The 16538-nt window shown below is 46.5% G+C and overlaps 2 protein-coding genes across 4 annotated transcripts in view; both read right to left on the reverse strand.

Moving 5' to 3' along the window:
* LOC132438313 (cytochrome P450 3A28-like) overlaps positions 1-1360 on the reverse strand; it is a 42670-nt gene extending 41310 nt beyond the window's left edge. For both annotated transcript variants that reach the window (XM_060032386.1, XM_060032389.1), the window contains exon 1: positions 1181-1360. In XM_060032386.1, coding sequence (XP_059888369.1) covers positions 1181-1251 — 71 coding nt within the window. In that variant the 5' untranslated portion in view covers positions 1252-1360. The remainder of the gene's footprint in view (positions 1-1180) is intronic.
* The window catches only part of ZSCAN25 (zinc finger and SCAN domain containing 25), a 51303-nt gene continuing 36022 nt past the window's right edge, over positions 1258-16538 (reverse strand). Inside the window, exons 6-8 of one of the 2 annotated variants that reach the window (XR_009522166.1) lie at positions 14845-15886; positions 1967-2168; positions 1258-1370 (exon numbers count right to left, since the gene is read on the reverse strand). The gene's annotated coding sequence lies outside the window, so the exon portion shown is untranslated. Of the gene's footprint in view, positions 1371-1966; positions 2169-14844; positions 15887-16538 lie in introns of those variants that run through there. The other variant, XR_009522165.1, reaches the window with a different exon arrangement.

A 16538-nucleotide genomic window follows, 5' to 3' on the forward strand; every position in this document is an offset into this window, starting at 1 on the left:
AGGTACCTCCCTGAAGACAGCAAAAGAGGCATTGTGCAACACAGAATGAATAACCATAAAATGTTGCAGAATGTTTGATTAAGACTTTTTTCTTCTTTGAAGCTTAGTTTTTAAGGTCTTACAGGTTCCAAATATTCTGTACAAATCCATCAAATCTTATGTGATAAAATAAACCCAAAAATTGCCTGAAAGAAACTGTGCTTGAAGAGGCAGCAGAGGCACTTTGGCCAAGCCCAGCTGGGTGTTTAGATCCTTCCTCCAGAAAAGTTGGTGGAGGTGTGAGCACCAACTTCCAAAATGGGAGTGACTTGGGCTATTCCAACCCCAGTTCCTTCCTTCGCCTTCACAACCAGGGCAAATCAATTTCCCTTTCTGAACTTTCAACGTGTTACATGACCTCTCAGATTTCTATGCTGATGCTAAAGCTCTCAGAGACGAGAGGAAAAGCTGAAAGAAATGAATATAATTTCAAGATTTCTGCCAAGTGTCCTCTCCTCTAAAGATTTCTCATTTGGGGGTAGATAGCTCTGCATAGTACAGGGTGGGGGAATTGAGCCTTGGAAGAGGATGCCATAGGAGGGACACAGGAAAGGGGGAAGAGCTGATATGAAGTGAAGGGCGATCAATTTCCAGCCCCTGGGTGACAAGGTGCCCTGTGTAAATGACATCTGGGGAGGGAGGGAAGGAAGCAGGAACCCCCCTGAGTGACACAGGGGCCAATCCTTCTACACGGCTCTTGCAGCAGATACTGAACCCAGAAGGTGAAGATCATGAGACAAATCCCAAGTTACTTCATGCCTCCAGGATCCCCAGAGCTTGGGAAGGGGACAGCACCCCACTGCGCAGGGACCAGTTGTTTTAAATCTTCCCCTGGTGGATTCTGGTTGATTAGTCTGGGTCCATGGTAGTCAGTCATCCCCAGGAGCAAATAACATCACTAAACCCTCCTAGCTACAGAAGATAAAAACTTGGCGGGGTGGTGGTAGGGAGGGTGTTTGTTGGTTACTCGTTCAACAGAACTGGGTTAAGATCGATAATAACCCCTTTGGTGTTTGTAGCACCCACAGCTTAAGCAACTTTCCCTCCACTAACTGATCCTCAAAACAGTAAAGGGAAAGTGGGACCTGATGAGCACCCCAAGTCCAAGGTTACAGAGGAAATCAGAATCACAGATACTCACAGATAGAGGAGTACCAGGCTGGTAGCCAGGAGAACCCAGGTTTCCATGGAAAAGCTCAGGATCAGGTCCATGGCCACTCTCCTCGGTGATTCTCTCCTCTGAGTTTCTTCTCAGCTGCGTGTGTCACTCTTTGCCTGCCTGCTTCCTTTCACATCCAGGGATGATTCACTGAGGCTGAAATGTTTATGTCCTGGGAAGGTGGTGGAGCTGGAGCTGCAGCCAATAGAAGGGCTACCTGTGCTCCACCTGCATGAGCCCTCCCTACCTTGATAGTTGGCATCACGGACAGTCCAGTTTGACCTCCCTTGACTTCATATTCTGTGACCATTCAGTAACAACTCAATCAGTGTTATCAGTAATTTCAAAGGTTATAGAAACTCAAATAAAACCACTAGCCACAAATATCCTCTAAACTGCCCTTTTCTCTGTAACTGCCTGAACTCCAAAACTTGAAATCCTTCAGACATGCTAGGTCTACTAATCTTTACCACGCAGTTTCCTCTGCCTAGATATCCTGGTTTCCCCATAAGGCACCTACTCATCCTTCAAATCCCAGCTCAGAAAGCACATTGTTTTAGAGACTTCCCTAAACAATAGGAATAACCACTTCCTCTTCTGGATGACTTCTGTCGTGCCCCCCCCAACACACACACACACGCACACACACAATTCTATTATTGTCCTTCTATCCTCCAGAACCATTGTTGGTTTCCACACCTATTTCCCTTAAGAGATTGAGAGTTTGGGCTACAGTCTGAGTATTAGTCGCCCTTATGCCCCTGGTACCTTGCAGAATGCTTTCTGCAGCATGGACATCGGAAAGGTTGGTGGACTTGAGTTGGTAGTAGTGAGAACTCTGGGCCCCTGTGTGTCTGTTTCCTGTGGCTATTTGGTGACCGCATCATCTTCCTGTATCGTTAATACAACAAGAGGGCCTGGCTGTGCCTTGGCCACCATCACTGCACGTTCAGGATGATCCATCAGGGTCCTGTTGACAAGAGGGCCCCCAAAGGAGAGACAAGACATGGACCATGTGGTGATGGCTGCACCAAGGGTATCCATTCAGTCTTCCTGTCCCGCCCCTCAGAGGGTCCTTCAGTGGACAGCAGTTACACAGATTCTTAACGAAAGAATGACCCCCTCTCTCTGGAAAGGCCACAAGTGCAAAATCAATGAGGGTGAAGGGAGTGAAGCGGAGAAAGCAGCCCAGTGACCAAGTGGACCTCCAACCTCCTTATCCACCAGTGATGTGGCACATACAGCAAACAAGACTCCATAAAGAAAACATGAGGTTTTTCTATGGGGCAAAGTGGGGGGAGGGGGGGTCAGAGCAGATGCTTCCTTATCATTGACTAGATGGAAAATATTTAAGGGGTAGCAAGGTGTTACTAAGGAGGAGGTCTGTAGTAGAAGTCAGTGGCATCTGTGAGCCCCCACCCCATTCCTCATGGGAGAAATTAGAGGACTGAGGGTCTGAAATTTACACTGGTTCATTGTCTTCCCTCTGACCAAAATGCTGTATCTCCTTGGCCTGAGAAACTGTGAATTATATGAAAAACAAAACCTCAAAAGTTCTTAAACTCAATAGGAACACAGGACGTTTAAGCTGTGTTTGTGCACTTCCTTCTCCCTTTATCCTTCTCATTTTCAGTCCTTCTGGAGCAAGCGATGCACACCTCTTGCCAATACATTCCATCCCTCTGGCCTGAAAGTCCCCAGGGTTGCCCAACACTGGCCTGAGTGGGTGGAGGTCTCATTGGTAAATTATAGTAAGTCCCAACTATGTCACCTGCCTTTTTTATTTCCTTGGGACCTTGTCATGCAACATGAAATTTCTACCATCATAGCTTGTCAGCTTTGGGTTCAGACTTTCTCCAGGAGGCACCTGTTAAAATCCATAGCTGCCACTGGAAATACAATGCCTGAATATATCTGTTCATCCACGCATTGATTCAAGGCCAAGTGGGTGAATGTCAGGTGCAGGTATTGCGCTGGGCTGGGGGCTAGAAGCCCATACAGTCCCCTACCTTGAGAGCAGCTTCCCAGAGGAGGGAGTGAGACACACAACCAAGGTTAGTATGTAGCATACCTCTGGAACCTCTAGGATAATGGAGCCCTACAAAGAGGTCATGAAGGACAGAAGTGGATACAAGCTTGAGTACCAACAAAAGACAGGCCTGGGAAGCTGGAAGATGATCCTGAGGAAAAGTAGCATAGAAAGTCCCACAAATTCTTATGCATTTCTGCCCTCTTTCGGTACCTTCTCTGGGCGCTCTTAAGTAGGGTCATGATACAATCCCCAGTTTATAGATACAGAAACTGAGGCTCAGGGACTGCAGGTGGCTTCTCAACAGTTATTGATCACAACATGTCACATGTAAGCTAACATGAAGATAGATTGGCAAGTCTTCTGCACTGAAATGCCAGTATTCAACGTTTGCTGTTTCACGATGAGGGTCACTATGTGAAATAGTGAGACCCAAGACTACAACAGCAAATTGGTTACAATTCTGGCTCCTACCTCCATAGCTACCCCTGCCCAGGAGCTCCCCCACGGGTCTCCAGAACCAAGGACTCTATCTCACCTCACCGAGAATAAAGACAGGTGCAGGTTATGAGGACACTAGGGTCTTGTGTGTAGGATCCACCTCTCTATGTTCCCAACTGAGAGGAACACAAAATACATCCCACATGGGATGACTGGGGTGTCATCTGATAACTTCTGACAACTTAGTTCACTCAACTAAACCCACAGCCTTTCTTATTCTTCTTGGAAACAAAACCATTGTGGAAACTATATGCCTTCATCTTCCTCCAAAACATATACTGGGCTACAATGATTTTTCTCACTAAACCCACAGGACCATCTGCTGCCCTATTCGCCTCAGGGCCTGGTCCAGCTGGTTAGAATCTATCCCAGAGGCGATAGGCTAGTCATTGTTTAGGACTGAAATTTTGCAAGTACCCAGTTCTAATCAATGCAAATGGCCTTGCTCTGCGAGGGGAAATAATAGAAGGCATGATCTTTGTGCCCCTTCATGCCACAGCAGGGCACACCTAACTTAAAAGTCTGACAGACTAAGATTGTGAAGGAAGACGTGTGCCTGAATATCACCCCCCACCCCACATCCCTCATCTACTCATTTGTGCACTAATGGGCTTGGCATGTACTTTCAAAGCTCTGTTCTCAGCGCTTAGGGTACAGATACAACTAAGACCCAGACAATAATCAGGTTGAAGATAGAGACAAATAAACAGGTAATTACAGTACAGTATAACCCAGTTAAAGTAATTATATAGATAAAAGAAACACAGTGTCCTCATCAACTGTAAATGGCTTATCTGCTTTTTCAGTCCTGAGTAATCAAAGTTGAGTTAACAATTTTGTATTATAGTCTTGAAGGTTACTAAGAGAGTAGATCTTAAATGTCCTGACCACACACACAAAAACTGTAATTATGTGAGGTGATGAATATGTTAACTGACCTTATTTTGGTAATCATTTTGCAATATATACACGTACCAAATCAGCATGTTGTACACCTTAAACTTACAAAATATGTGTCCCTTTTTTACAAATAAGCAAACTGCAGCACAGAAAGGTTAAGTGACCAGCCAAGGACGCATAGCTAACTACTAGCATAGCTGGGATTCAAACCTAGATCTTCTAGTTTTATAACCCAAGGTCTTAACTTTACCAGGCCCTTCCTTGCCCAAGAATTAGTGGAATGACTGGGTCTAGAGCCCAGGTCCTCTGAGAGGGTAGTGACCCAGAGCTCTGACCCAACCTAGAGACAAGGCAAGGCCCCCTAGCAAGCCTGTCAGTGGGGAGTGGGGTAAGGCAGGGCTATGCTCTTTCTGACCCACACATACCTCACCATGCAGAAAGCCCCGCTACACACCCCCTCCCCTATGCCCAGAAGCAGAAGCACTTTCATAGACTTTACAGCAAAGGGAAGAAGAAGAGGAAGACTTCCTCTGGCTGCTCACTTTCTCCACAATCCCAGAATTTTTATCATTATAAACTAACCACTAACATCTCTACTGCAAAGTACAGTTTATAAAGTTCTTTCGTGTCTCTCTTAATTGATCCTCATGAAATCTCTGTGAGATAAGCAGTGCTGGGATTATTTAATTCCCACTTTACAGATGTGGAAACAGAAGCTCAGGGTGGGGAAAGGTCTTGCCCAAGCAATTAAATCATGAATCCAGGAAACAGAGCCGCATCTTGTGATTCAAAATTGTGCCAGTGGCATATATGGTTGGGCTCCAAAGGGCCTCCTGAAATAAGTTGGCAGGTTATAGCTTATCACATGGGATAAATATTTCCTTCCACTCCTCCCACCATGCTTCCACTGTTGTGCAAATGCTACAGAGGTGATTTTGGCCACAAAAATGACAGCACACCCTTCTGCCTACTAAATTTTATGTATTCACTGAACTCATGGTGTCAGCAGATAGGGGATGTTGCAAACAGTTCTGACATGTAGCAATCAGAATCATTCGGGTTTCCAAGAAGCAGGAAGTAAAAAATGATGAAATGAATGAGTGGGGCTTCCCTGGTGGCACAGTGGTTAAGAATCCGCCTGCCAGTGCAGGGGATGTGGGTTCAAGCCCTGGTCTGGGAAGATCCCACATGCCACGGAGCAACTAAGCCCGTGCGTCACAACTAGTGAGCCTGCCCTCTTGAGCCTGCGAGCCACAACTACTGAGCCTGCGTGCCACAACTACTGAAGCCCGCACACCTAGAGCCCCTGCTCCACAACGAGAGAAGCCACCGCAATGAGAAGCCCACGCACCACAATGAAGAGGAGCCCCTGCTGGACACAACTAGAGAAAGCCTGCATGCAGCAACGAAGACCCAACGCGGCCAAAAATAAAATAAATAAATTTATAAAAGAAAGAAAAAAGAAATCAATGAGTGAAAGGGGACTCACAGGCCAGGAGGCAAATTTCAGAAGACCACGAGGAAGGTAATTAATGAAACAGCAAGTGTAAGATGAAGGGAAAGACGAACATCGCAGGTTATTTTGCAAAAGAGGGGGTGAAGGGCTGGCAGTCTCTCCTAATTTTTGCAGTAACCACCTAATGAGTTTTGCTTGACCCTACGCTGGCCTCATCCTGAGAACCCCCTACTCTGCCACCAGACAGAACCTGTTAAAACCCATTAAAATGTTACACTTATAACATTCTTCTGTTGTTCAAATCTCTCCAACCACTCCCATCATCCACAGGATAAAATCCAAATGCCTTGTGGTGGCAACTCAAGAACCTTGTTGGACACTTAGGTTGCTTCCATAGCTTGGCTACTGTAAACAGTGCTGCAGTGTGCAAATTTATGTTTTCATATTCTTGGGATAAATGTCCAGAAGTGGAATTGCTGGGTTATATGGTAGTGCTACTCTTAGTTGTTTGAGGAACCTCCATCCTAGTTTGCATAGTGGCTGGACCAACTTATATTCCCACCAACTGCAGGAGAGTCCCCTTTCTCCACTTCACTGCCAACACTTGTTGTTTCTTGTCTTTTATTTTGCGTTACGCAGGCCTCTCACTGTTGTGGCCCCTCCCGTTGCAGAGCACAGGCTCCGGACGCGCAGGCTCAGCGGCCATGGCTCACGGGCCCAGCCGCTCCGCGGCATGTGGGATCTTCCAGGACAGGGACACGAACCCGTGTCCCCTTCATCGGCAGGCGGACTCCCAACCACTGCGCCACCAGGGAAGCTCTTTCCTTTTTATTGATCGTGTTTAAATGCCTCCTCTTACCACCTGCGGTGTGTGGAGACACTGAGTCATAAATGTTCAGGACATTATTTCCTGGATTCTAATTGGGGCTGGGGGTGTCTGTCCAGCTGTGTGAGCTCAGGGCCCTGAGCAGGCCCTCCAGCCTCAGGTCTCCCCACCCCTGTAGGATGTCAAAGACCCTGGGTTGAAATCCCTCGCACTCTCCTCCTCCTACCCTGGAGCAGAAATTATTTCTAAAAATTCCCAAAGTGAGTGCATTGTTGACACAGAAAAAACAAATCCCAAAGGAACCAAAAAGAGGAGTAAGGAGAGCTCATTCCCTCCTTACAGACACAGTGTATTTATAAAATTCCGTCAGGACTTCCAGGCAGGGCAGGGAATAGGGCGAGGAAAGTAAGGCATTCCACTTGAGCAGAAATTTGCCAAAAATCTGTGATCAAGACAAATTATATTCTAACCTACTATTTAAAAAAATCAATCTTAATGCAAAAACATCTAGGAAGAACAAAATATCAAAATTTTAAAGAAAGATAGTATCAGTAGATCAGTTTTATTTAGTCATCATGGTTCATCTAGTTAATGGCACTCATGCTGCAGTGTTCACGGGTAAAGTATTCTCATTCTGCACGTACATTGAATTGAGTCAGAAAGTGAAATGGGTTGATGGATGGATAGAGAGATGGGAAAATGGGTGATGAAACAGAGAAAGCAAAATGCGAATTATTCAGTCCAGAAGGTGGTAGATAGGTGTTTACTATAAGATTTTTTCCATCTTTCTGTTCAAATTTTCTGTATTTGAATTTTTTAAATAAAATTTTAGGAAGGAATAACTAACAATATTTTTAAGAGTTTCAATATCTTTCAAAAATTTCCTCTCTTCTCACTTCCCTCCCCCATGCAGACCTTCACCATTTCTGACCTAGACAATGACCACAGCCTCCTGTCTGATCACCTATCACAGGGCAGCCTTTGCACACCTAATCAGGGCGTCCCCGATTGACCCCTCCCACAGTCCCACACGGCCTGTGCCTCATCTAGGTGATAGGTGACACCCCAGCTGTGTCCCTGACCCCCCGCCTCAGACCTTATGCTGCATTGGACTGGAGTTTTTGCAGGTCCCTGCACAGCCCATGCGACCTCACACCTCCCCACCTTTGCTCAGGCTGCTCCACCTGCTTATTCCCTCCTGAATGTCTCTTCAACATTCCTCTCAGAAGCTTAAACATGGTGGGTTTAACACAAGCATTTACTTCTGAAGCTGCCTGAAGCCCCCATAAAATGCACTAAAGAGCTTTCTTTTTTTAATAATTTTTAAAATATTTATTTATTTTTATTGGGTTGCACCAGGTCTTAGTTGCAGCTCGCAGGCTCCTTAGTTGTGGTTCGCTGGCTCCTTAGTTGTGGCACACAAACTCTTAGTTGCAGCATGCATGTGGGATCTAGTTCCCTGACCAGTGATCGAACCCAGGCCCCCTCCATTGGGAGCGTGGAGTCTTCACCACTGGGCCACCAGGGAAGTCCCTAAAGAGCTTTCTTAAAAGGCATAAATCCACAGGGACAAAGACAACCAGATAGGAGACCACAGCCACCAACTGTTTGAACCTACAAGTAGATGTAGCCAAGCGTCATCAAGAGCTCTTCGTGCAAGACACCTTCCCAAGTTCTCCCCTTAGTCCTCAGAATAACAGTACATAGAAGGTTCTCTCATTATCACCCCCTTTTTACAGGCACAGGGGAGTTAGGTCACTTGGACGAGGTCACATAGCCACAGAGCCAAGCTTTAAACCCAGGTGGTCTGGCCCCAGAGTCTATGCCCATGACCACTGTGTATCTGCCATGAAAGCACTCACTTGGCAGAGCAGAGAAAACTGAAGCTGATCCCACAGCACTCGGGAGACAGGAGTAAACAGAACCATGCTGCTGGAGGCCAGAAAGACTCAGGAACTGCATGTACCAGGTACCTCTGTAACTGGAAGTGTTAAGTGAGGGTGAAAACAGAGGACTGTTTAAAGTCTATGTAATAAAGTATTAGACTTCCCTCTTGTACTTGGTTGAATAATGTTCCCCCAAAATTCATGTCCACCAGCAATTTCAGAATATGACCCTATTTGGAAATAGGACTTTCAGATGTAATTAGGTAAGTAAGATGAGGTTATACTGGAGTAGAGTGGGCCCTAATTCAATGATTGAACAGACACACAGACACACACAGAGAGAAGGAAGCAATATGAAGATGGAGGCAGAGACTGAAGTGATGCTGCCACGAGCCAAGGACACCAAGGATTTCCAGCAATCACCAGAAGCTAGGAAGAGGCATCGAGCAGATCCTCCCTCAGAGCCTCCAGGAAGAACCAACCCTGCTGACACCCTGACCCCGAGCTTCTGGCCTGCAGAACGGTGAGACAATACATTTCTATTGTTTTAAGCCACCCAGGTTGTGTTACTTTATTATGGCCACCTCCCCTAGCCTGTAGAAGACTGGGGGATATTCTCTGCACATGTTGAACTGGACGTACTCTGGACTTGGAGACACCTGGCAGAGAGGATGTCAGGATGCATTACTGAAAGCAGAAGGAGTCATGAGATTTCCACCACCCTTCATCTCCTGGGCAGAAGACTAGGGAATTCCTTCTTGGGAAGCAGAACAGCCCAAAGGATCTACAGACCCTGATATTCAGGGATTCTCCAGCCAGACAGCTCTACACCGAAGCCCACCATTGACAACTCCCACACATCCTCAAACACAAGCAGACAGGCAAGGACTAGCCAGCATTAAAGGGAAAGATCCAAACGAACAGAAAAAGGAGCTCAGAGGAACAGAAGCAGTGTGGGAGGAGGAAGGGAGCTTTGCAAAACAGTCACAGTGGCCTGAGTCCTGTGCTGATGTGAAATCAGAGCAGAGAGCAAAAAGGCGCTCATAGAAATAAAAATAACACAAGACGTAGCATCCCATTGAAAGGTATGAAAGTGAAGTTAAATGATTCAGTCCAAAAGAAAAATAGAGACAAAGATGGAAAGTGGGAGAGAAAAAAATAAGAAAAATAAAGAACCGTTGCAGGAGTTTCATCATCTGACCAATAGGGGTTTCAGAACAGATAATTTTTAAAACTTAAAGAAATAATTCAAGAAAACTTCCCAGAACAAAAGGGCAAGAGTCTCCATACTGAAAGGTCATTGAAGTGCAATGACCAATCCAACATGGTAGCCCCTAGTCACATATGGTTAATTAAACTTAAATATAAATTACTTAAAATTAGATAAAACCAGACAAGCAGTTCCTTGGTCACATCAGCCAGATTTCAAGTGCTCAGTAGCCTCAAGCAGCTGGAGGCCACAGTATTGAACAACACAGGTAGAGAGCGTTTTTATCAGCGCAGAAAGGTGGATGGACAGCTCTGGCCTAGAACAATGGATGAGAGCAGATCCACCAGGACACAGAGTCATGACATTTCAGAAGACCAGGGACAAAAAGAAAATCCCAAAAGCTTCCAAAAGGGAGTGGGGACAAGAAACAGGTCACACACAAAGGAAGAGAAATCAGAAGGGCATTAAACTTCTCAACAGCAATACCAGAAGCAAGACTCTGCGTCTTCAAATTCAGACAGAAAATTCTGCCCCACCTAGAATTCTACGCCCAAACAAGCATGAATGCAAAACAGAACATTATTCAGACACGCAAGTTCTTAAAAAAAAAAAATTTACTCCTAGGCATCATTCCTCAGAATGTGACGAGATGATGCCCTCTACCAAAACAAGGGACAAAACCAAGAAAGAGACAGATCCAGGTAACTCAGTGCAGCAGAGAGGCAAGGGGAATGCCCAGCATGACGGCCATGTAGAAGCAGGAGCAAGCAGCCTAGGCCTAAGCAAGGAGAGAGCCTGGGGAGGGCTTGAACGTCCTGAGAGGGGAGTTACACTTCTGGCGGAAAACAGGTGATAGACTGGGACACAGAAAACTCATCATTACTAGAGGAATTATTGGTTCCAAGGAAAATGAAAAGATGTCAAGAACAGAAACAGAAGCATAGACGTGTGCATGGCTTCAGTGTGAATAATGAGAACTTAGGTCATAATGAGGCAAACAGCAAATAAGAATTCCATTCCTTTCCCTGTTTTGGGAAGGCGGGAAGTGGGTGTGAGGCAAGAAGGATACCGGAAACCTGAACTCTCATCTCCCAGAGTAAGCAAGAAACAGTAGGATAAGCATGTCATTTAATGACATGGCAACAAACGCCAGAAGAAACTTCTAAGTGGGGTGAAAATGGACACTGGAGGGAAAAACCAGAGTGGGGATCAGGTAGAGCAAGGCAGCTCTAATTTTGTTGTAACTGGGTAGGACTGTTCCACTTTTTAAAGCATGTATGTCTATGAATTTGGTTTTTCGCAATAAATTTTAAAAGCGCCAGCTCAGCGGTCACTTCCTCCCAAACCCCTTTGGGACGAAGTGCTCTGTCTCTTGCTCCCAAAGCCCCAGGACCAACCTCTCACCATATTGAATTGGTCTGTTCATGGGTCTGACATTTCCCCACCAAACTGGAAGCATTTCATGCCTGACCCAGAGAGGTACCCAGGAAATCTCTGTAAATCCAAACAGAAGCCCGGACAAGAACCCCCTGCTGACCTCCCAGGCATGTTTGAAGTTCAGATGAAACTCCTGATAGCGGGTGCTTGGAAATCCCTAAATGGCATAAGGATGAGCGGTGCCCCTGGGCGTCCACAGGGTGTTTCACAAACAACCAGGAGATGTTTTCGCAAAGGGCCTGCAATGTGCTTAGCAGCGGGCTGGGCCCTAAAAGGACACCCATGGGGCCAACATTAGCCTCAAAGCCCCCGTGCCCTTTGGGTGGTTCATCCCAGCAGGGGGACTGATGAGGTTGTTTGGAACGAGCACAGCTTAATGATTAAGGTCACAGGTCTGGTTCTATCTGGTCTAAGAGTCACCCCTGCTGACCTGGGCCCTTCTCACTGGCCCAGGTCCCAACCCCCCACTCCACCCAGCCTTGATGACAGTGCACATGCACTGCTGCAGGTTCCTTTCACCCTCCTGTGACAGCTATGTGCAGGCCCACGGGCTCTCTCCTGAGATCCTGTATAGGCTGAATTGTGTCCCCTCCAAATTCATAGGTTGAGGTCCTAACCCCCAGTACCTCAGAATGTGACCGTGGTTGGAGATGGGGCCTTTAAAAAGGCAATTAAGGCTTAAACAGGTCATATGGGTGAGTACTACCCAATACGACTAGTGTCTCTTTTTTTTAAATTAATTTTTATTGGAGTATAGTTGCTTTTACAATGTTGTGTTAGTTTCCACTGTAAAGTGAATCAGCTACACGTATAGATATATCCCCTCTTTTTTTGCCTTCCTTTCCATTTAGGTCACCACAGAGCACTGATCAGAGTTCACAGTAGGCTCTCACCAGTTATCTATTTTAGATACAGTTTCAAGAGTGTATATATGTCAATTCCCATCTCACAATTGACTGGTATCTTTATAAGATGAGGAAATTATGACAGACAAGCACAAAGGGGAGACCATGTGAAGACACAAGGAGAAGACTGAAGGAACCAACCCTACTGACACCTTGATCTTGGACTTCCAGCCTCCAGAACTGTGAAAGAACACATTTCAGTTGTTTAAGCTGCCCAGTCTGTTACACATTGTTACGGCAGCCCTGGGAAACTAATACAGTCCCTTCTCCTTCCCTCATGGAGGACTTCTGGGACCCTGTCACCACACTTGGAGCAGAGGTTCCTGGGGGCAAGCAGGGCAGGGAGACCCGTGGGCTCTCTGCAGACTAGGCTCTGCGTGCAGGGCCACACTCCAGACGTCTCGGTGCAGCCGGGGCTCATCCTGCCCAGCAGCCTCCTCCCCCACCGAGACATCTAAGTGAGGAACCTCAGTGTCCCACCTCCCCTGCAGCCTGGAGGACCCTCCCTCCAGGCTGGAAGCCACAGAACAGAACTCAAGTGAACCCCACCCCGACCATGGAGGCCTGCGAGGCCCACTTTCTTATTCCCAAAAGTCCTAACCCCTCCCTACACACCAGACATCATCTTGGAGGATTTGGGAAATGATGAGTCAGTTGCCAAGACTAAACTCAAGGAGCTCAGGTTACCCAACTGAGACTGAGAAGCCACTGACTAAGCACTTTAAGGCATGAAGTGGGCAATCCAGTTCCCCTGTCTGGCCTCTCGTTCTGCTTTTCTGGGCTTTAACCTCTCCTAATGGAGCCCCAAAGAGTCAGACCTGAGTCCCCAAAGCACAGCAGGTACGTATGGCACAGGCCGGAAGGGAAGCCACTGTGAGTGGCGACAGGCTGCTCAGGCCAGGACCCTGGGTTCCTCTCTCACTCACCCCTACCTCCAGTCCATCCTCAAGGCCTGTCTATTCCTCCCACAATATGCATTTCTGCTGTGTCTGCTCTGAACCACCTCCACTTCCTGAATCTTTCACCTGAATACCTGGGCAGATCCCAGCCAGCCCCCCACTTCCACTCTGCCCCCTCCTGGCCAGTCTCCCCACTGCCCCTGCAGGGGAAGCAACCTGTGTTGCTCTCCTGCTAAAGACCCACCGGTGGGTTCCAGATGCACTTATTAAAAGTCAGCCTCCTGCCACGGGCCCCTGAGGCCCCTGCCTACCCCTCCAGCCTCATCTCCTTTTACTACCTGCCTCACTCGTGGCCCTCCAGACACATGGTCTTCTGTTATTGTCAGACAAAGCCAAGACCTTTCCTGCCTCAGGGCCTTTGCACTTGCTGTTTCCACCACCTGGAATGCTCCTCCCCTAATTCTTCATGTCTCAGCTTAAAATACTGCCTCCTCAGAGAGGCCTCCCCTGACCCTCTGGACTAATTGCATCCCCCGTTACTTGCCATCTCAGCACCATGTTCATTTCCGTCTTGGCGCTTAGGTGATATGTAATTGCTGTATTTGTCTCCTCATTGTCTCTCTCCCCACTGGGATGTGAGCCCCTCGAGGGCAGGGACCCCGTCTGTCTAGTTTGCCCTCACATCTTCAACACTGAAAAAGTACCTGGCACACAATAAGAGTTCAACAAACACTGATTGAAGAAACTAAAACTCTGGAATGCTATGGAACATATGCAAGGTATGTCCACATGGCTCCAGTCTCCTTTGACAGAACCGATGGCTTCTGACAGTGACTGACGCCTGGCATGGCCAGAGCCCCTGCGAGGGCGTTTCCTCTCTTTACTCTGAATGAGTGAACCGCCAGCTGTCCCCCAGGTCTCATGTCTCTGCAGGAAATGGAACTGGTTTTCTGCTGATTCAGCACCCGTCATTCCCTTAGGAGGGAAGCTTAACAGACTAGTCACTGGCAAAGGGGATGACGGCAACATGCGGCTTTGACCAGTGATCCATCCCCTATTGACCTTGCCACGCAAGTGAAATTTCTGTTGTTTTAAGCCACCCAGCTTATGGTACTTTGCTAGGGCAGCCCTAAGGCATTAATACAAGTGTCATGAGCCATGAGCCATGGCCGCTGAGCCTGTGCATCCGGAGCCTGTGCTCTGCGACAGGAGAGGCCACAACAGTGAGAGGCCCGGTTACCGCAAAAAAAAAAACAAAAAAAAACCCAGGTACATAATAGGGCTCTTAGTTTTAATTTCCCCCAAACAGATAAATACTTGGATATAAATAGTTAATTTAGAGGGTGATCCCAAGAAGTATTTTGAGAGGATAAAGAATTGACTCAAGGAAGGTAGGAATGCAAATACAGTGTAGTCATACCTTGGAGATATTGCAGGTTCGGTGCCTGACCACTGCTGTAAAGTGAATATCGCAGTAAAGCAAGTCACACAAATTTTTTGTTTTCCCAGTGCATATAAGTTATGTTTACAATCTGTTGTAGTCTACTAAGTGTGCAATAGATTATGTCTTTAAAACAAAAAACAACAACGTACATACCTTACTTTCAAAATACTTTACTGCTGAAAATTGCTAAACACCATCTGAGCCTTCTGCAGGTCATAATCTTTTGCCGGTGGAGGGTTTGAAATGTTGTGAGAATTACCAAAACATGACAGAGACACGAAGTTGAGCACATGCTGTTGGAAAAAAATGGTGCTCATAGACTTGCTCCATGAAGGGAAGTAAGTTTGCTTTTATTTCTCCACCATCAAGCACCATGCCTGGCAAGAGAGCTTAGGAAAACATGCTTATCTAACTGAATGACAGTGAGGGCCTTTTGAGGCCCAGCCTTTCCCTCCTGCCCTGCCAACTGCTGACGCTGGCCCTACCTCCTGTTCCAGAGCCTTCTACAAGCCACTCTTAAGTGCCTACAGCTCTCCCCATGGAGCCCGGCACAGCCCTGGAAGGCAAAGTCTCTGCAGGGAGACAACACACAGAATTGCTGGGTTGGAACAAAGGACATGTCTAAGAGATGAAAGATGGAGCAGAAAGGAACAGGGCAGCAGCTTAAGTGAGCACTGCAAGATCAGCCAAAGGGTCAAGTCTGACCCTCTGGATCAGCTCTTTTCAAGCAAGGACCACCCCTAAAGGTGGGAAACAGATGTCAGAATATGATGATGCCAAGTGGACAAGGCCCAGGCCTCCCATCAGCTTCACCTAGAACAGCTTTGTAAACTGAGGCTAAGCATTCCTTCTAAGAATGTAGTCAAGGGCCACAGAGGGTCTCTGAGGCACAGAGTGACCTATGGAAGGGAGCAATGGAGAAGGCAGGGAGTGGAAAGCAGGAACCAGCTGGATCTGACCAGACATGAGATTACAGAAGAAATGAAGGAATAACCAGAACAGTGTTGTTGGGAGGACGTCATCGTGAGAGTCCAGACCCCAAGGTCCCACTCCAATCTGTCGTTCACTCACTTGATGGACAAGACCCTTGCACTCTCAGCTCCCTATCTGTCACGTATGGAGGTTGTACAGCATGTTCTCAGTGCCAGGTACTAGGAGTCCATGAGCTAAGTTCAAAACTTCCAAGGTTACAGACCTAGAAGACAGAGATATAAGGCAAGGGTGGTGACTGAGATCATTAACCAGGTGGAATATGTTGCAACACAAATCAAGTCACAGCAGTGCCAACACTTACCTGATGTTTTCCTGCAGCACTACTTTGCTGGCATAATCCTTGTTGAATATTAAACAACGAACTCAATGTGGCACATGAACTTTATGAAGTTCAGATTATAATCAGACTAGTTTACGAAAGTTGAGAATATGCATTCAGCTCACCCCAGGAACACACTATTATGGGATAACTCCGGTGCTCACCCCAGGGACACACTATTATGGGACAACTCTGGTGCCAGCCACTAAAAGTCAAGATTTCTTTGACAGTTTCAATTCTCTAAGAATATGTACATTGAAAGGCAACCTAAAAGTTTGTTACCTGCATGCCCAGAAATTATATTCACCCCCGAAAAAGTACTTATGTATATTGCCTGAAATATTATAGGCTCATATCCATTAAATTATTAATTAAATTATTAACTTATTTAATTAATAAGTCAATGCTTATGAAGTTACTTTAGAAGTAACAGAAGCCAGAAATTTTCAAATACCTCTCAAGAAGGAAGCCCTTAGTCTCTGATAGGCTGGTAGAAATGGAGTCACCTTTTTTTTTTTCTACACAGTAACTCAAA

This window comes from Delphinus delphis, chromosome 15 (genome assembly GCF_949987515.2).
Source record: "Delphinus delphis chromosome 15, mDelDel1.2, whole genome shotgun sequence".
NCBI lineage: Eukaryota > Metazoa > Chordata > Mammalia > Artiodactyla > Delphinidae > Delphinus > Delphinus delphis.